This window comes from Bos taurus, chromosome 19, assembly GCF_002263795.3.
Source record: "Bos taurus isolate L1 Dominette 01449 registration number 42190680 breed Hereford chromosome 19, ARS-UCD2.0, whole genome shotgun sequence".
In the NCBI taxonomy this organism is placed as follows: domain Eukaryota; kingdom Metazoa; phylum Chordata; class Mammalia; order Artiodactyla; family Bovidae; genus Bos; species Bos taurus.
The window spans coordinates 28,917,552-28,937,720 of NC_037346.1; the positions used below are offsets into that span (position 1 = coordinate 28,917,552).

At 44.4% G+C, this 20,169-nt stretch overlaps 1 protein-coding gene across 5 annotated transcripts in view; it reads left to right on the forward strand.

The window, feature by feature from the left end:
* Positions 1-20,169, forward strand: part of USP43 (ubiquitin specific peptidase 43) — a 51,744-nt gene that overhangs the window by 21,965 nt on the left and 9,610 nt on the right. For 2 of the 5 annotated variants that reach the window (XM_005220429.4, XM_005220431.4), the window contains 10 exons: positions 570-662; positions 2,567-2,702; positions 4,464-4,599; positions 7,149-7,284; positions 7,706-7,817; positions 13,568-13,671; positions 14,798-14,875; positions 15,807-15,933; positions 16,025-16,376; positions 18,801-18,959. In XM_005220429.4, coding sequence (XP_005220486.1) covers positions 570-662; positions 2,567-2,702; positions 4,464-4,599; positions 7,149-7,284; positions 7,706-7,817; positions 13,568-13,671; positions 14,798-14,875; positions 15,807-15,933; positions 16,025-16,376; positions 18,801-18,959 — 1,433 coding nt within the window. The remainder of the gene's footprint in view (positions 1-569; positions 663-2,566; positions 2,703-4,463; positions 4,600-7,148; positions 7,285-7,705; positions 7,818-13,567; positions 13,672-14,797; positions 14,876-15,806; positions 15,934-16,024; positions 16,377-18,800; positions 18,960-20,169) is intronic. The other 3 variants (XM_010816071.4, XM_010816072.4, XM_005220432.4) reach the window with 2 other exon arrangements.

Sequence of the window (20,169 nt, forward strand, 5' to 3'; positions counted from 1 at the left end):
CATTTTAAAGTTGTAGTTCAGCAGCATGTACACCCACTATGTTGTGCAACCACCGATTTTTTTTCTAGTTCGTAACCATTTTCATCACCCCCAAAAGAAGACCTGGTACTCATGAAGCAGCCACTCCCCAGGTCTTCCTCCTCTCATCACCTGGCAACCACCAATCTGCATTCTCTCCCTGTGGCTTTACTCACTCTGGTATTTCATATACATGGAATCATAAATTATGTAGCCTTTGGTGTCTGGCTTCTTTTACTCACATAATGTTATCAAGGTTCATTTATATAGCAAGTGTGAGGACCTCAGGACTGAATAATAATCCATTGTGTGTCTATAACACATTCTGTTTACCCATTTATCCATTGATGGACACATGAGTTGTATCCACCCTTTGGCTATTGTGAATAACATTGTCTGAACCTTTGTGCACAAAGATCTGAATACCTGTCTTCAATTCTTTGTGGTATGGCCCTAGCAGAGGAATTGCAATGGTGGCTCTAACTCTTTGAGGAACTGCCCAACTGTTCAAGTGGCGATTCGACTTTAATGTGTATCCTCCACCCTCACAGATCTTCCTTGACCTGTCCCCACTGCCTGAAACAGAGCAACACCTTCGACCCTTTCCTGTGCGTGTCCCTGCCCATCCCTCTGCGCCAGACGAGGTACGTGAGCATCATGCTGGTGAACTTGATGTCCATCTTTTGGAATCTCTGGACCCTGCAGCTACAAAGTTCTCTTTTGCTTCTCAGCCAAGCCTTGCTTCTTGGGGACATCCAATGACCTAGTGGGATGATTAATGTGAAAGGTTACTGAGTTCCTTCTTTGGCTGAAGATGGGATTATAAACATGCTTTTGTTTATCAGCCCCATTGCCCGGCTTCCATCTTTGGCCCATTTAGAAGCTGGCATGGGCCAGTTGGTACCACTCAAACAGACAGAGGTGAACCAGAGAAAACTTGTCATCCTCTGCTTTCCCCACCTTTATTTCTAAATCCTTTTTCCTCTTGGGGAAGGTGTAGGAAAAGGTTTATTTAAGGGGCAAAGGAAATGGAAAGGGGTTGTTGGGAGATATGAGAAAAAAAGAAAAGAGGAGGCAGGATTAGGTAGGAGACATGATGAAGTTTGGCTCTGCAAAAAGAGGAAGCACGTAGCACAGGCATCCCAGAAGCCTAGGTCTTGGCAGGGACTGTTAAGGCCACTGCCAACCACATGGAAGCTTAGTGAATTCCTATATGGGGCCTTTCTTCCCTGGGTTCCCCCGCTTTGCAAAATCTTTTCTCTTGCCTTCTGTCTGTTGATATCCTCCATCTTTAGGATGCGGTGAAGACTGATGGCTTTATATATCCTTTCCTGGCAACTGAATCTCGCTTCCTGCTTTGAACTCCTGTTCTGCTGATTGTCAGTGCCATAAATATATTAATAACTGACTTATCCTATCATCATATGATGGCTACTGATAGATATCAGCTGTGATTCCTGGCCAGAAGCAGCATAGCACAATGGTTAGGACCACTGACTCTGGGGCCAGACTGCCTGGGTTCAAGTCTCAGCTCTGCTAATTATTCATATGGATTAGATTGTTACTGTAGTAGAGAGCAGGAGACACAGGAGTTGGAGGGGTAAGCCCTGGTGTGCTGCTGGGTGTAGTAGACAGTGGAACTAGAGAGAGTCCAGAGAAGTTGGGGAGCAAAAGGGCTGTACTCCATCACAAGGGAGAAAGAACTTCAGGAGGAAAAGGGGAGCCTTGTCAATAGTGTTGAGTTGTCCTGGAGGGAGAGACTTGACTGCTCTACTTTTCCGACGTCAGAGTTTCTTTTTGCTTTAGATTATCTACTTAGCAAATAGAATCTTGAGACCATAGGTCGGAACAGATGGTCCCTGACTTAACGATGGTTCGACGTACAATATTTTGATTGTACAATGGTATGAAAGTGATGCGCATTCAGTAGGAACCGTACTTTGCAATTTGAATTTTGATCTTTTCCCAGCCAGGCAATGTGAGGTATGGTCCTCTCTGGGCAGGGCAGCACCACAGCTCCCAGTCCAGCTGGGTGATCATAAGGGTAAACAACCATACACTTAAAACCGCTCTGTTTTTCACCTTCAGCACAGCATTCAGTAAATTACAGGGGCAATTCAAAGCTTTATTATCACGGAGGCTCTATGTTAGATGATTTTGCCCAACTGTGGGCAAATGTAAGTGTTCTGAGAATGTTTAAGGTGGGGAGGGCTAAGCTATGGTATTTGATAGGTTAGGTGTATTAAGTGCATTTTTGACTTAAGATACTTTAAGTTACAATGACGTAATCCCACTGTAAGTTGAGGAAGACCTGTGCTGTGATTCTTGATCAAATATCTTTTACTTATAAGTCGCTGGAAAAGTACATGCTACTGAGACCCTTGGGGAATTGGCTCTCTGCTGCCACCTGGTGACAACGTACTTAAAAGGCAATGACCCGACCAGGAAGCAAAGATTTGCCCAAGTGCTAAACCTGGTCTAGTGTCAGTGATGCCGGTGACAGCCCATGTCCGTCCTTTAAGGATGTGGCCTCCTTCCTATTTTCCAGATTCTTGAGTGTCACCTTGGTCTTCCCCTCCAAGAGCCAGCGGTTCCTGCGCATTGGCTTGGCCGTGCCAATCCTGAGCACAGTGGCAGCCCTGAGGAAGATGGTTGCAGAGGAAGGCGGTGTCTCTCCAGAGGAGGTGTGATGGGGGACCTGGGCATGGGATGAGGGATGCTAACTGCACCAGCCCTCTGGGCTATTTAGACTAATTTTTGGCTCTCAGTGACTCCAGTGTGACTCATGAGATACTGTTTGATTAATAGTCCCTGGTGTCTGTGATGACTGGGCCTAGACCGCTCCCTGCTTTTTCACAGAATAACCCAGAAGGGAAATCACCTTTGTCTTCCAAAAAGGTGATGATGATGGCGATCATCATCCTTTCAACAATAGCTGACTCTCAGTAGTGCTGATTAAGTGCTGAGCACCATGGCTAATTTACTCCCCACCATCATCCTGTGAGGCAGATATTACAGTTATGCTCATTGTACCAGTGAGCACTGGGCAAGTGTGACACAAGGTCAGTGCCTGGGCCAGGATTTGAATGCAGGTGGTGATTTCAGAACCTGAGCCACTATTCTATGTTTTCACTCCTGAGAATATAAACCAGGAGACTGAAGAGGAACTTGGGATGAGTACATGAGAGAGGCGATTTGGGGACAGTGGGATGGGTGTGCTCCACTTTTTTTTTTTTAAGTGTCTTGGTAAAGAGTTTGGATTCACTGTGACTTTGGTGGACAGACCCATAATAGGGTCCCTCATGAAAGGACAGGATAGAAGGGATGGTGGTGAAAAGCAACAAGGGAAGGGCTCAAAATGGGGTTCTAATTGTGATTCAGTTCCTTTCTAGTTTTCGGACCTTAGACTAAGTAATCAGTCCCCTATTTCTTTCTTTAGTTTTTTTTTTAATTTTTTTATTTTTTTGCCACATTGTGCAGCATGTGGGATCTTAGTTCCTGACCAGGGCTCATACCCACGCCTCCTGTATTGGGAGCACAGAGCCTTAACCACTGGACCTCCAGGGAAGTTCTGATCCTCTGTTTCTTTAACTGTAAAATGGAAATTTTATACTTCCATTGGTGTAAAATTGGTGACTTGGTGACCTCATGAGATTTTTTTTTTTTCTAATTAAGGAATATTTTTAACCTTTTCATTACAGAAGGGAAGGGATATAAGAAAGTGTCCATCTTAAAGTTATAACTTCACTTGTTGACTTTTTACATGTACATCTGTGTAACCACCATGATAACAGAACCTTTCTATCACCCCAGTGGGCTCCTTCCTGCTTCTACCCAATCAGTTCTTCTGACTTTTCTCACTATTTTAATAAAGATCTCCATTGGAGGAAAAAATGTATGTCTGTGTGCTCAGTTGTTGATTCTTTCCACCCTTCAGGGGACAGAGTTGGATCTGGGGGCAGCCAGGACCCTCACAGCAGTAGTCACCCATCTGCTCCACTACAAAACCAGCCTTTTCCGCTCACCTCAGTGTTCCATAAAAATATTTTCCATGTATGGTACAATGTGAGAAAAGTTGGCAATACTATTTAGAAGTTTTTTAAGTGGAGATCGGTTAGTGGGAAACACTCTCAATTTTTGTTTATCTGAAGTAGGCTTCATTTTAGGCTCATTCTGTCAGGATAGTTTAGCTGGGTATAAAACTTTAGCTTTTCAATTTTCTTCTCCCCACTCTTCCTTTGGCACTTTGATATTCTGTTGTTGCAGTTGAGATCCAAGTCTGTGTTAGTCTGACTGTAGCACCTAGTGTTTTATTACTAAAAATAAGTAACCACTTGGAAGGAAAATGTAAAAGAGAGGTTTCAGGCAATTGGTTCATTTTTAGACTGCTTCTTTGTTAAGTTCCCTTTGAGAAACAAAAGGGAAAATGATCCTTTTCATTCCAGGTGATCTTGGTTGAACTGTATCCCAGTGGACTCCAGCGGTCTTTCTTTGACGAAGAGGACCTGAATACTATTGCAGAAGGAGATAATGTCTATGCCTTCCAAGCTCCCCCATCACCTGGGCAGGAGATGCTCTCAGGTACAGTAGTGTTTGCAAAATTTTATTTGCATATTATGAATTATAGGTTTGAGAGAATACCTATTGGGTGCTAAGGCATAAGACATTCAGTTTTAGTACTTGGAAATATCAGGCTTATTTTCTCTGATATTTGTTTTACAGATGATTCATTTTTAAAAATCAATCAACTAATACAGGAATTCTCAAAACCTTAGTATCAGAATCATCTGGAGAGCTTGTTTAAGCAGATTTCTGAACCCTACCCACAGGGCTTTTGACTCAGAAGGCCAGGGGTGGGGCCTGAGAAATTACTTGTCTGGTAAGCTCTGGTGATAATGATCCTGGAGCCACATTTTGAGAACCACTATTCAGAATGGGACTTCCCTTGTGGCTCAGATGGTAAAACACCTGCCTACAATGTAGGAGACCTGGGTTTGATCCGTGGGTGGGGAAGATCCTCTGAAGAAGGAAATGTTACCCCACTCCAGTACTCTTGCCTGGAAAATCCCATGGGTGGAGGAGCCTGGTAGGCTACAATTCATAGGGTGGCAAAGAGTCGGACACAACTGAGCAACTCACTTTCATTCAGAATGGGTGCTGGAGTAATCTTTGTCTTCAGGAGTCTTATGGTTCAAGGTCAGTGCTTGAAGTAAAACTGTTATAGCAACCTAGATGTGCATCAACAGATGAATGGATAAAGAAGTTGTGGTACACATACACAATGGAATATTACTCAGCCATAAAAAGGAACACCTTTGAGTCAGTTCTAATGAGGTGGATGAACCTAAAACCTATTATACAGAGTGAAGTAAGTCAGAAAGAGAAAGATGAATACCATATTCTAATGCATACATACAGAATCTAGAAAAATGGTACAGAAGAATTTATTTACAGGGCAACAGTGAAGAAACAGACATAGAGAATAGACTTATGGGCATGGGGAGAGGGGAGGAGAGGGTGAGATGTATGGACAGGGTAATATGAAAACGTACATTACCATATGTAAAATGGATAGCCAACGGGAATTTGCTGTATGGCTCAGGAAGCTGAAACAGGGGCTCTGTATCAACCTAGAGGGGTGGGATAGGGAAGGAGATGGGAGGGAGTTCCAGAAGGGAGGAGATATATTTATATATGGCTGATTCATGTTGAGTTGAGGTTTGACAGAAAATAACAAAATTCTGTAAAGCAATTATCCTTCAATAAAAATAAATTAATAAAAAAAACCCTTATAAACTGGAGTAGTAGATGGTCAAATAGGTTATTAAAAGACATTTTGTTAATAGTCTCACTTCCCTATGTTTACTTTTCCTAAACTTTGGATAGGCAAAGGTGGTCAGTTTCTGACAGCCTTTCATTGTAGGTCAGTATACATTTTGGTCCAATTAACCAGTCAAGAAGACTCATATTAGAGCACCTTGTGCCAGTCTTACCATGTACCACAGATAAATTCTCTGCCCAGGCTGTATCCTTAGCCAGCCTAGGTGGCAGACTGGCTGTGGGAACCAAGTATCTGCAGTCACTTTGAGTCACTGGAGAGACTCTGGGTGTGGAATCTGGAATAAAACATTGACAGGCCCTGATTATGTGATAACTCAGTGAAACAAGCCCTCGTTTCAAATTTAATCACAGATCACCCGTCTGTGCCTTAAAAGTAAAATTTCAGAGCTGATTGGAAATTGAGGATGGTCCAATTCTTCTACTTTCTCAATGACAAAGATTTTTGCATTCCCTCTGTTCTTCTTATGTTGGCTTTCTAAGAGAGCAGAAACTCTACAGCTCTCTGATCAAAGCATACAAGCAACCAAAATCATTTTGGTGTATTTTTCAGATTAGATTTGAAAAGTGTTGATTAAAATCTCTGTATTTTATTTATTAAAATATATTTATTTATTTATTTTTTACTTTACAATATTGTATTGGTTTTGCCATACATCAACATGCATCTGCCATGGGTGTACACGTGTTTCCCATCCTGAACCTCCCTCCCACCTCCCTCCCCATACCATCCCTCTGGGTCATCCCAGTGCACCAGCCCCAAGCTTCCTGTATCCTGCATCGAACCTGGACTGGCGATTCGTTTCTTATATGATATTATACATGTTTTAATGGCATTCTCCCAAATCATCCCCCGCCTCCCTCTCCCACAGAGTCCAAAAGACTGTTCTATACATCTGTGTCTCTTTTGCTGTCTCGCATACAGGGTTGTCATTACCATCGTTCTAAATCCCATATATATGCGTTAGTATACTGTATTGGTGTTTTTCTTTCTGGCTTACTTCACTTTGTATAATAGGCTCCAGTTTCATCTATCTCATTAGAACTGAAAAATCTCTGTATTTTAAAATCGGCTGAACACAGCAGCAAGTTCACTACCATGTAGATCCTCTTCTTGCACCAAGTGTCCAGCGGCACATGTGCCATGAACCTTAATATTGCTTTCCCTGTAGCCCTCCAGTGTCTCCCATGGGTGGTTAATAGATGCTCAAAGAGAAGAGGGGCTAGAAGCCAGTGTTCTGACCCAGCGCAGTAGCTCCTTTAAGAACACAAATGTAATTCTTGATCTTCAGCTCGTCCATCTGGTCTACTTGTCTCCCCGTGCTTGGCAGCCCGTGAGGGTCAGCGATTATCGCTGCCCGTCCACAACGAGACCTCGGTGCTAATCCTCTTCTGTAATCTGGTGGGCTCTGGGCAGCAGGCCAGCAGGTATGTTTAACTTTGTCTTTCTTTCACTTGATTTCTGGGGTGTGTCAACATGTACTTGGAATTTGGGCTGGAATAATTCTAATTTGAAAAAGATTAAATATCCATTCTTAATGTTGATCCACAAGGAGTAGGGTGTGAGGTGCTTTCTGATCAAGAGGATCAAAAGTGATAGCCCTCAGCAGATGGCTAACACCATCCGTAACAATTAAGTATCAGAGGTTTTTCTATTGGTTTTAGGAACAATGATAACTGCTCTCATCTCTATTTTTTTTTAAGTTTTTTTTTTTTTTTTTAATTGGCTGTGGTGCATGGTATGTGGGATCCAATTGAGTGAAGCCAATGAGTAGAGTCAACACTGTTGACTCTTGGGTATTGTTGGTTTTTGTTTTGCTGAAATAACCTCATATACTTGGATTTCCAGGTTTGGGCCTCCTTTCTTGGTAAGGGAAGACAGAGCCATCTCATGGATCCAGCTCCAGCAGTGCATTCTTAGCAAAGTCCGATACCTCATGAAGAGCGAAGTCCCCATACAGGTCAGTGTGTGTGTGTGTGTGCGTGTGTGTGTGTGTTGTGTGTGTGTAGGGTAGAAATTTAGGGGTAGCTCAGGAGAAACAAGAATTTAGCATCAATGACAGCATTCACATTGTCATATCAAATAACTTTTTTATGCAAGAAAAATCACCATTTTATGACCTGTGCCGTTCCTCTCTTTGTCACATTACCAAAGACCTTTCACAGATGGAGCTTTCGCTTGTTAAATCTTTCGAAACAGCACTGGGGCCTTCCCTGGTGATTCAGTGTCTGAGAGTCCATTCTCCCAATGCAGGGGGCAACAGGTTCTATCCCTGGTCAGGGAACCAGATCCTACATGCCACGACTAATTGTTCCCATGCTGGAGCTGAAGATCTAGCATGCCTCAACCAGGAGAAAAGATCCCAGAGTTGAGACCCAGTGCAGCCAAACAAATAAATATTTTTTAAAAAAACTGGAAGAAAGAGTGGAATTTACATCATTCGTTTGTGGCTTCCCATAGTTCTTCCTGGAGAGAAACTTACTGTAAAAAACTGTAATGTAGACATTTGAACCAAAAGTTTCAATGGACTTGCATCCTGTTGCTCTCCACCTAAAACTACCATAACATTGTTAATCGGCTATACTCCAATATAAAAAAAGAAATGAAAAAACAGTTTTAAGGGACTTGAAGTATTACTCCTGTGGAAAACTAAAATTGATGTTTATGTCCAAATATGAGAATGTAAATATTCAAATAATTTTGTCCAATTTTTGAAAAACACATGAAAAACTCCAAGAAGGAACACCTTTATGCCTTGCTCGTTTATTGATTCTCAGACTGGTTCAGTTCAGTTCAGTCGCTCAGTCATGTCCGACTCTTTGCAACCCCATGGACTGCAGCACACCAGGCTTCCCTGTCCATCATCAACTCCCAGAGCTTACTCAAACTCATGTCCAAAGAATCAGTGATGCCATCCAACCATCTCATCCTCTGACATCCCCTTCTCCTCCTGCCATCAATCTTTCTCAACATCAGGGTCTTTTCCAATGAGTCACTTCTTCACATCAGGTGCCCAAAGTATTGGAGTTTCAGCTTCAGCAGCAGTCCTTCCAATGAATATTTAGGACTGATTTCCTTTATGATTGACTGGTTGGATCTCCTTGCAGTCCAAGGGACTCTCAAGAGTCTTCTCCAGCACCACAGTTCAAAAACATCAATTCTTCAGCGCTCAGATTTCTTTATAGTCCAACTCTCACATCCATACATGACTACTGAAAAGACCATAGCTTTGACTAGATGGACCTTTGTTGGCAAAGTAATGTCTCTGCTTTTTAATATGCTGTCTAGGTTGGTCATAGCTTTTCTTCCAAGGAGCAAACGTCTTTTAATTTCATGGCTACAGTCACCATCTGCAGTGATTTTGGAGCCCCAAAAATAAAGTCTGTTACTGTTTCCACTGTTTCCCTATCTATTTGCTATGAAGTAATCAGACCAATGGCACCCCACTCCAGTACTCTTGCCTGGAAAATCCCATGGACAGAGGAGCCTGGTAGGCTGCAGACCATGGGGTCGTGAAGAGTCGGACATGACGGAACGACTTCACTTTCACTTTTCCCTTTCACGCATTGGAGAAGGAAATGGCAACCCACTCCAGTGTTCTTGCCTGGAGAATCCCAGGGACGGGGGAGCCTGGTGGGCCGCCGTCTATGGGGTCGCACAGAGTCAGACACGACTGAAGCGACTTAGCAGCAGTAGCAGCAGCAGCAATCGGACCAGATGCCATGATCTTCTTTTTCTGAATGTTGAGTTTTAAGCCAACTTTTTCACTCTCCTCTCACTTTCATCAAGAAGCTCTTTAGTTCTTTGCTTTCTGCCATAAGGGTGGTGTCATCTGCATATCTGAGGTTATTGATATTTCTCCTGGCAATCTTGATTCCAGCTTGTGCTTCATCCAGCCCATCATTTTGGATGATGTACTCTGCATATAAATTAAATAAGCAGGGTGACAGTATACAGTCTTGACGTACTCCTTTTCTGATTTGGAACCAGTCTGTTTTTCCATGTCCAATTCTAACTGTTGCTTCTTGACCTGCATACAGATTTCTCAGGAGGCAGGTCAGGTGGTCTGGTATTCCCATCTCTTTCAGAATTTTCCACAGTTTTTGGTGATCCACAGAGTTAAAGGCTTTGGCATAGTCTATAAAGCAGAAGTAGATGTTTTTCTGGAACTCTCTTGTTTTTTCAATGATCCAATAGATGTTCGCAATTGGATCTCTAGTTCCTCTGCCTTTTCTAAACCCAGCTTGAACATCTGAAAGTTCACAGTTCATGTACTGTTGAAGCCTGGCTTAGAGAATTTGAGCATTACTTTGCTAGTGTGTGAGATGAGTACAATTATGTGGTAATTTGAATATTCTTTGGCATTGCCTTTCTTCAGGATTGGAATGAAAACTGACCTTTTCCAGTCCTGTGGCCACTGCTGAGTTTTCCAAATTTGCTGGCATATCGAGTGCAGCACTTTCACAGCATCATCTTTTAGGATTTGAAATAGCTCATCTGGAATTCCATCACCTCCACTAGCTTTGTTTGTAGTGATGCTTCCTAAGGCCCACTTGACTTCACATTCCAGGATGTCTGGCTCTAGACGAGTGATCGTACCATCATGGTTATCTGGATCATGAAGATCTTTTTTTTATATATAGTTCTTCTGTGTATTCTTCATACCTCTTCTTAATACTGCTTCTGTTAGGTGCATACCATTTCTGTCCTTTATTGTGCCCATCTTTGCATGAAATGTTCCCTTGGTATCTCTAATTTTCTTGAAGAGATCTCTAGTCTTTTCCATTCTATTGTTTCCCTCTGTTTCTTTGCATTGATCACTGAGGAAGGCTTTCTTATCTCTCCTTGCTATTCTTTGGAACTCTGCATTCAAATGGGTATATCTATCCTTTTCTCCTTTGCCTTTCACTTATCTTCTTTTCTCAGCTATTTGTAAGGCCTCCTCAGACAACCATTTTGCCTTTTTGTATTTCTTTTTCTTGGGGATGGTCTTGATCCCTGCCTCTTGTACAGTGTCACGAACCTCCATCCATAGTTCTTCAGGCATTCTGCCTATCAGATCTAATCTATTTGTCACTTCTACTGTATAATTGTAAGGAATTTGATTTAGGTCATACCTGAATGGTCTAGTGGTTTTCCCTACTTTCTTTGATTTAAGTCTGAATTTGGCAATAAGGAGATCATGATCTGAACCACAGTCAGCTCCAGGTCTTGTTTTTGCTGACTGTATAGAGCTTCTCCATCTTTGGCTGCAAAGAATATAATCAATCTGATTTCTGTATTGGCCATCTGGTGATGTCCATGTGTAGAGTCTGGTAGTTTCCAAATAAAAGCAACAAATTTTAAAACCATTTCTTATTTTTTGGCCATGCCATGGGGTATGTGGGATCTTCGTTCCCCAACCAGGGATAGAACTCCCACCCCTTGTATTGGAAACACGAACTCTTAACCACTGGACCATAAGGGAATTCCCTAAAACCATTCCTTTTAGCCCCGATAGCATCAGAAGTTGTTCTGATGGCTGCTTGGCACAGAAGACTTTAACATTTTTAGGGACAGGTCAGTAGCCCCCGAGTTTCATTTACCCCCAATTATTCTCTAAGTACAATGTTCCCATTTGGAGGATGTCCCAAACATTTCAAAGGGATTTCTTCATAATTATTCATAATTTATGTGCTTTCCTGCCCAGGGAAAACCATACATTTGACTCAGGATTTACCCCAAATATCATTTTGTTAATGACCTTTTCTACCTTTGTACCAAATCTTTATCTCCAAAGCATTTTTGCTCCATGAACTGCCCGGCAGATCTGCCCAAATTAGAAACTCGAATTTCTCCCTAAGTAGGTCAGAATACCTAGTAATAGCTTTGGCCTTCCCCAAACCCTGTGCTCCTTGCTGTTGAAAGTGGACAGAACCGCTTTCATGCAAACACTGAACTCAGCTGTTCTTAGTCTCCCCGTGGTCTCCCATGTACTTTTGCCTCTGCACCTCTACAGCCATTTCAGTTTTAGAACCAAGCAGTCAGTGGGGCCTGCAAAATTATGATACAGGCAACCCCTGACTTGATTTTTTTAAAACATTGTGGAAAAACGCATGTAACATTAATTTTAACCATTCACAAGTGTGCATTAATTGTATTCCTCATGATGCATAGCCATCACCACTATACCCCCTAAATTTTTCCTCATACCCACAAAAACTATACCTATTAAATAACAGCTCCCTGCTCTCCCAGCACCTAGCCTGTTGGGAACCTCCATTCTACTTTCTGTCTTTAAGGATTTGACCACTCTGGGTATCTCATATAAATAGAACCATACAATATTTGCCCTTCTGCGTCTGGTTTATTTCACTAAGCAAAATGTTTTCAGGGTCCATTCATGTTGCAGCATGCATTGAATTTACTTGTTTGTTAAGGCTGAGTAATATTCCATTGTGTGTGTCTTTGAGACTCTATGGACTGTATAGTCCATGGAATTCTCCAGCCCAGAATACTGGAGTGCATAGCCATTCCCTTCTCCAGGGGATCTTTCCAAGGCAGGGATCAAACCCAGGTCTCCCGCATTGCAGGCAGACTCTTTACCAGCTGAGCCACTAGGGAAGCCCAAGAATACTAGAGTAGGTAGCCTATCCCTTCTCCAGGGGATCTTTCCAACCCAGGAATCAAACTGAAATCTCCTGCATTGCAGGTGGATTCTTTACCAGCTAAGCTGTCAGGGAATCCCTTGTGAGTGTATAATACCGCATTTGGTTTATCCATTCATACGTTGATGGATTCTTGGGTTACTTCTACCAGTTGACTATTGCAAATAATGCTGTTTAAGGTTCACTTGGCTTCCCTGGTGGCTCAGACAGTAAAGAATCTGCCTGCATTGTGGGAGACCTGGGTTCGATCCCTGGGTTGGGAAGATCCCCTGGAGAAGGGAAAGGCTACATACTCCAGTATTCTGGCCTGGAGAATTCCATGGGGTTCAATGGAGAATTCCATGGAGAATTCCATGGGGTTGCAAAGAATCAGGTACGACTGAGCGACTTTCACTTTCAAGGTTCACTTCAGTTCAGAAAAGTTAGAATATGAAAAATATATATATCTTAGAATAAAAACATATGTGACATTTCTTTTATGTGGCTTATTTCGATGTGTACAAATACTTAGCATTTGATAAGTAAAATGTACACTAGCTTGCTTTTAGATAATTGCCTCACTTTGGTAATCTGGTGACGATTATAATCATCTTGATAAATTAAATTGCCTATTAACTTTGTGACCCCCTGGGCAGTAGCCTGCACCAGGCTCCTCCGTCCATGGGATTTTCTAGGCAAGAGTACTGGAGTGGGTTGCTATTTCCTTCTCCATTAATAATTGATGAACAGAATTGGTTTAATTTCCCATTTATTGTGCCAACATTTGCTTTAATTAACCATGTGTTATTTTATTTTTTAAAATGTTATTTTAAATCACTGTGTTCGCTGTTTCAGAAAATTTAATGTTACATGGTATTAGATTACTATGTTAAAAGGTATAGGGTGTATCTTCTAAAAAAATCTAAAGCCTTTATATCTCCAGGTTTAGAAAAAAATTATTAAGGACATATTCAAAAAATCCCTATAATCAGAAAGTTGCATTTTTTGAGTAACTTCTTTGCACATAACCATCTGATTCACACCAACATGCACGTTGACCTGCTTCCTGTTCTTGGCTTGGCAGAACCTGGGGTCACTGTTCTCCATCCGGGTCGTGGGACTCTCCCTGGCCTGTAGCTACTTGTCCCCACAGGACAGTCGGCCCCTCTGTCACTGGGCAGTTGACAGGTAAGGGGATGTTCCAGACATGGTAAGAGAATGAATACGTTCTTGTCTGACTAGACTCCTTCAAGGCTGTGTATCAGTAAAACTGATGACAATCTTAGTTGCCCTTGGTCTTCAGCACTAGCGACTGGGTTAGGTCCTTGTATACATTCTGTGCTTCCAGTCCTTATGTCTAAGCAGGACTGATGGCCACTTCAGAGATGGAGGGGACCCTGGGGTTCCCAAAGATGAGGACTTATTCACACTCACATGGCTAGTTAAGGATTGTATACCTTCCATGAACTCAAACACTGGGTTTTTGTTTTGTTTTGTTTTGTTTGATAGTTTCAATTTGGTTTTATTTGTTATTTTTATTTTTTGGCCATGCTATATAGCATGCAGGATCTTAGTTCCCTGACTAGGGATGTAACCCCATGCCCTCTGCATTGGAAGCTCAGAGTCTTAACCGTGGACCCCCAGGGATGTCCCTCAAAACCTGTTTTTGAATCATCTTGGTGACAGCTGGAGGCTTATGTGACATCTCCACTTTTTTCTTTTAAGGGGCATTCAAAACTTTCTTTTAAGGGGCAGACCCTCCCATCGCTTGTCTATATGTGTCTTGATTTCACGTCTTCTACTTTCTTCTGCATTAAGGCCAGCCAGTCTCTTCTGAAATGGGCTGAGTGCAAGCAGCTGGAAAGACCGATGGGCCAATGAGATTTTCTGGGTCTGGGGGGCTCTGGAAGGGGAAGACCTTTTAGGTCGTGGAGGTGGGCTCAAAGGTGCTCCTTTCACTTCACAGTGGAGGGAAACCCGGCAGCTCATTTTGGGCATCATCAGAATTGGGTGTGTGTATAGGATGTTCAAACAGAACAGACCTATTGTCATTGAGCAGGTGGCTGGGGCTGCAGTGGGAGCACTGAGCCACCAGACCCTCAGAGCTCACAGCTCCCAGGACAGGGAGGACAGAGGCTTCAGGGTAGATGAAGGACCAAGCCTTCCGCAGACAGTGCCTCCTCAGGCCCCCGACCTTGGTTTCCATGCAGCTCTGGACGTTTCTGTTGGGAACATTGGTCCTGGGGGTGGGGAGGGTGGGGAGAGTGGGAAGCCCGTCTCCATGTCTTGGATGGGCCCCCTATTCTCTCATCAGGGCTCTGCATCTCAGGAGGCCAGGAGGCCCTCCGCACATCAAACTGGCTGTGGAGTGGGACGTTGACACCAAGGAGCGGTGAGTCCAGCAGAGCCCAGCTCCAGCAGAGGAGACAAAGCCTGTTTGTGCATAAGGGACCTTCCTGTGCCAGCTCCCCTGATGCCACTGTGGGGTGTATGAAGCTTCCCAGATGCCCTGTGACCTATTCCTCCAAGAAGCCCCACTGGCAATTGTCTGTCTATAAACAACAGCAGTAGGAATAGTATAATGATGTCAGTGGGTGATGGCCGTGGTGGTCACAGTCACAGTTGTAAATGGTGAGGTGACACTTATTCACTTCCCCTGGCCAGGCCCTGCCCTGAGCACTTTCCATCCGTGCAGGATATTTCATATATCCCATTCTGTAAGGTAGGGCCAACTTGAATCCACCTTGTCAGATGAGGAAACCAAGGCACAGAGAGGCTAAACGGTCGCTCAGTGTCACACAGCCCGTGCCTAGCAGAGGTGGACTTTGAACTCAGGCCGTCAGGCTCAAGTGCACACTCTGAGTCACCCAGTGTGGCTGCTTCTCTAACCCCGAGGGCATCTTCCAACATTGGGAAAAGGCACTGTTCGGCCTGCTGCTGCTGCTGCTGCTAAGTCGCTTCAGTCGTGTCTGACTCTGTGCAACCCCATAGACGGCAGCCCACCAGGCTCCGCCGTCCCTGGGATTCTCCAGGCAAGAACACTGGAGTGGGCCTGGTGAGGGTTTATTAATCTCAACTAGGTGCCAGGCCATGAATCACATGAGACAAAGATACCTAAGCCCAGGGCTTGGTCCTTCTCAGGGCTGCTGGGGGAGACTGAGAATTCCAGTAAGAGAGAGTGGGCGCTCCGGGAGCCCAAGGAAGGGGGCCTTTGACTCCACAGCAGATGCTTTGCACCCCATTAGCTGGGAGTAGAGACCCTCGGTTGGGGGTGTTGCGGGGAAGTGAGACACCCACACGGCCTCTGTCTGCTCCCCCTGCAGCCTGTTTGGGAGCCCCCAGGAGGAGCGGGTGCAAGATGCAGACAGTGTGAGGCGGCAGCAGCAGGCTCACCAGCAACACAGCTGCACCCTGGACGAGTGTTTCCAGTTCTACACCAAGGAGGAGCAGGTCCCGCCCTGGGGGTCTGCGCCCCTGCTGGACGGGGGGTGCCAGGGCCCGTCGGTGGGTGGGCTCACGGTCCTGGCGGCTTCCCTTCCAGCTGGCCCAGGACGACGCATGGCGTTGCCCCCACTGCCAGGCCCTGCAGCAGGGCGTGGTGAAGCTGAGCCTCTGGACCCTGCCTGACATCCTTATCATCCACCTCAAGCGCTTCTGCCAGGTGGGCGAGAGGAGGAACAAGCTCTCCACGCTGGTGAAGTTCCCGCTCGCCGGGCTCAACATGGCTCCCCACGTGGCCCAGAGGAGCACCAGCCCCAAGGCCATGCCGGGCGCCTGGCCTCCTTCCTGGAAGCAGCCAGCCTGCCTGCCCACCAGCTACCCGCCAGACTTCCTGTACGACCTCTACGCCGTCTGCAACCACCACGGCAGTTTGCAAGGTGGGCATTACACAGGTGAGCCTGCCTCGCGGCCCGTGGCTGCTGCTGCTATGCCCACATTCGTGGCTGTGGCCTGGGCCTCCAGATACCCTTGGAAGGGACACTCATGGGATGCCAAGCTCACTCGGGCACTGAACACCAGCTGACCCCTCACCCGCTCCATGCCCGGAACCTGCCAGAGGGTAGGGGGTGCTGGTCCAAGCATGGGGCAGGCTTAGGAGGGTGGTTGGGATAGAAAGTTAGTTACAGCCTGAGTTTTCACCATATCAGGTGAAACCCAAAGAGTGACATTTGTCCTCATCTGTGATTCAGCCCAAAGACTCCCACTTATCAGATTTGGTATTTATTTCTATGGGGTACATTCAGTTGTTACTGCCTTCTAGGAACTTGAAGTGAATGAAGGATGGGAGGACAGAAACAAAGAGCTTGGCAGCTCACTCAGTTCATAATTGCATACCTTGGTCTGTTCTACACTAATATAAATTAGGTCATTTCTGGAAAAAAATTCTTGGAAATATTTTTTTTTTTTGAAAAGTGGGCTATTGCTAGTGTACTCATGAACCTGCAATTTGGAAAATATTGGACCGTATAAACAACCAGGACCATCACTCATCTGTTCATTGAGCAAATATTTATGAAGTCCCCATTCTATGCCAAACCCTGGGCTAGGTGCTGGAGCCTAAGTGATGAACAAGATGAATAGGAGTCCTGCCCTCATGGGACTAATTTCAGACACAGAAATAAAAAGGTGCTTGTCCCTTTAACACTTTCACTACTTGGCGTCATGGAAAGGTGATTGGTTGCTGTGTCTGAGATACAGATAAGGCCTGCCTGAGCGTGTTACCTTTAGGAAAGAAGATGTGGAACTAGCTGTGTGAATAATGGTAGGAAAGCATTACGGGCAGCACTGCTAGCGTGTGCAAAGGTCCAGAGGCAGCGTTTGTGTGTTTAAGAATTGATGAAATCCCGCTGTGACTGAAGGGGGAAGTAAGTCAAGATGGGGCTGGATCCCAAGATGCTGGAGGCCATGGAAAAGAGACTGCATTTTTCCAAACCGTGGTGGGAAGCCATTAAAAGGTTCTCGGCCGAGGAATAAAGACATAATCGAGTTCACAAAGTGAGGTCTTAGCTTGAGCAGAGAATTGGGTGGAGCAAGAATATAAGCTGGAATTGCAGTTAGGAGGGTGTTTCTGGGCCTCAAGTGGGAGACGGTGTTGGCTGGGACTTGGGTAATGATAGGGTATTAAAGACACATTTGAGAAAGAGAATTGGTCAGACTGGCTTTTGCACTCAGCATGGGATGGAAGAGAGGCAGGAGCAAAGATGAACTTCCCGTGCCTGGTTTGAGCCAGTGCAAGTCAGTCAACTGTGCTTCCACAGCAGGGGACGTGGGTTCAATCCCTGGTCAGGGAACTAAGATCCCACATGCCATGAGTTTCAGCCAAAAAAAAAAAAAAAAGCCAGCCGAGTGTGGCTCGTGGGCAGATCCAGTCTGGTACCTGTGTTCGCTCGGTTCATGAGTTAAAAATGGCTTTTACATTTTAAAAGGGGGTAAAAATGCAAAACAAAAACCAAATAACAGCAGGAAGAATATATGACAGAGACCGTAGGTGGCCAAAGGTGACCTGCAGAGCCAAAAATTGGCCAAATGAGCTATTTGGCCCATTACAGAAAAAAAGCTGGCTTTTACTCCTGAGTTAGTATGTTATGGTACCATTTACTGAGACGTGGAGGGAAAGGAGAGGAATATCTCTTGTATTTGTTTGGAAGGTGGTGAGAGTCTTATCTATGATCATTTTCTTAGATGTTTGGCTACAGTTCTTAGGTAGGAAAGAAGCGTCTTATAATCCCAAGTGCATGTTTTCCTTGCATACTGAATCAGAGATGTGCATTTTGAAGCTTCTCAAAAGAACCAGGATGACCGTTAGCATTGTTACCTGAAAAAAGTGAAAGTATCAGTTGCTCAGTCATGTCTGACTCTTTAGCGACCCTATTGACTGTAGCCCACCAGGCTCCTCTGTCCGTGGGATTTCCCAGGCAAGAATACTGAAATGAGTAGCCATTCCCTTCTTCAGGGGATCTTCCCGACCCAGGATCAAACTTGGGTGTCATGCATTGTAGGAAGATTCTTTACCATCTGAGCCACCAGGGAAGCCCCCCATAAAGAACTCAGGACACGCTTTTATTAGAAATTTTGCCTGAACAATCTCTACAACATAAGGATTCAGCTTGTGTGGTAACAACTCACTTTATCAGTGAGCATCTGGATGTATACCTGGTTGAGCCTTTCTGATTCCACCAAATTCCTTTCTGGCTAAAAATGAACCGATGTTTCTCATTCTATGACAAATTATCTGTTTTTCAGCCATGCCAGTGGGAAATCTCTTCCTGCTTTGGGGGGCTCCAATTAACGGGGACTTGGGGTTTGGACCTTCGCAGCCTACTGCCGGAACTCTCTGGACGGCCAGTGGTACAGTTACGATGACAGCATGGTGGAGCCGCTTCTAGAAGACGAGGTCAATACACGAGGGGCTTACATCTTGTTTTATCAGAAGAGGAACAGCATCCCTCCATGGTCAGCCAGCAGCTCCATGAGAGGTAGGTACTGCCATTCCTCCCGGGAGAGGGGGGTATTGAACAAAGGCAAGATGCTCAGTCACATCAAGGACCAGGATAGGTCCGGCAAGGGTCTGAAGGAGGAAGCTTTGTCTGCTTCCCTGGTAGCTCAGCTGGTAAATAATCTGCCTGCAATGTGAGAGTCCTGTGTTCGATCCCTGGGTTGGGAAGATCCACTGGAGAAGGGAACAGCTACCCACTTTGGTATTCTGGCTTGGAGAATTCCACAGACTGTATGGGGCGTCCATGACTCAGTCATGACTGAGCGACTTTTACTTTCACTTTCCAGAGCATGTACAGCCCTACAGAACTGTGTCCCATTTGTAACGATGTGGGCGGGACACACTGAGATCCAAGAACGGGAAAAGGAATAACATTTTGTACCTGTGACAGGTGACTCTTGGGAGCGTGGCATTCTATATTTTCTCTCTTGCTCATATGAGCCTGATCTTAATTAGCTCATTATTGACCGAGGGATTTTTGCAGAAACTATTGCCTTGGCCACCGATTTTTATTTTGGTCAGCCAAAAATTGGTTCTGTTATTTCATTAACAGTTTGCGGTTATGATGTTCAGTTGTTACATCTGACACAACTGTAGTTTTCCGATTTTCATAAAATGTTGTCTTTCGTTCTCTCTACTGTAGAAGCAAAGGAGCCTTCTTTAGCACCAAGAGTTTCATTTTCACTTTCCATCTTTTGTTGGCCTAATAATTACATTGTTTGAATCAGAACTATATTCTGAAGAACTGTCATCTTCTGAGACACTAGTATATATGTCACTTGGACAATCAGCATAAAATTTACTGAAAAATTCTTTTTCACTCAAAATTTTGCGATGTGTCATTTTTGAAAATTTTAGGTTTAGACTACACACAAGGTTGGAACAAAAACCTAAGGGAGGAAAATGTGAATGATAATGACATTCATAAGTTGCATAATAAACCCTTGATCAATTTTAAGCTCTAACACCTTCTCAGGGTGATGTTAATTGTATCACTCTCTACAAATGTATTGCTGTGTCGCCAGTCAGTAACGTTCAGGTAACAAAAGACACATTAATACATCTCAGGTCAATAATGTGTTAAGCTTGTGTAGTATAACACTGCATTAGTTCCATTAGAAAGGGAGAGGCAGTTATAAGGGATGTGGGTCCTCAATAGGAAATAATCGCTTAACCCAACCTGAGAGCTA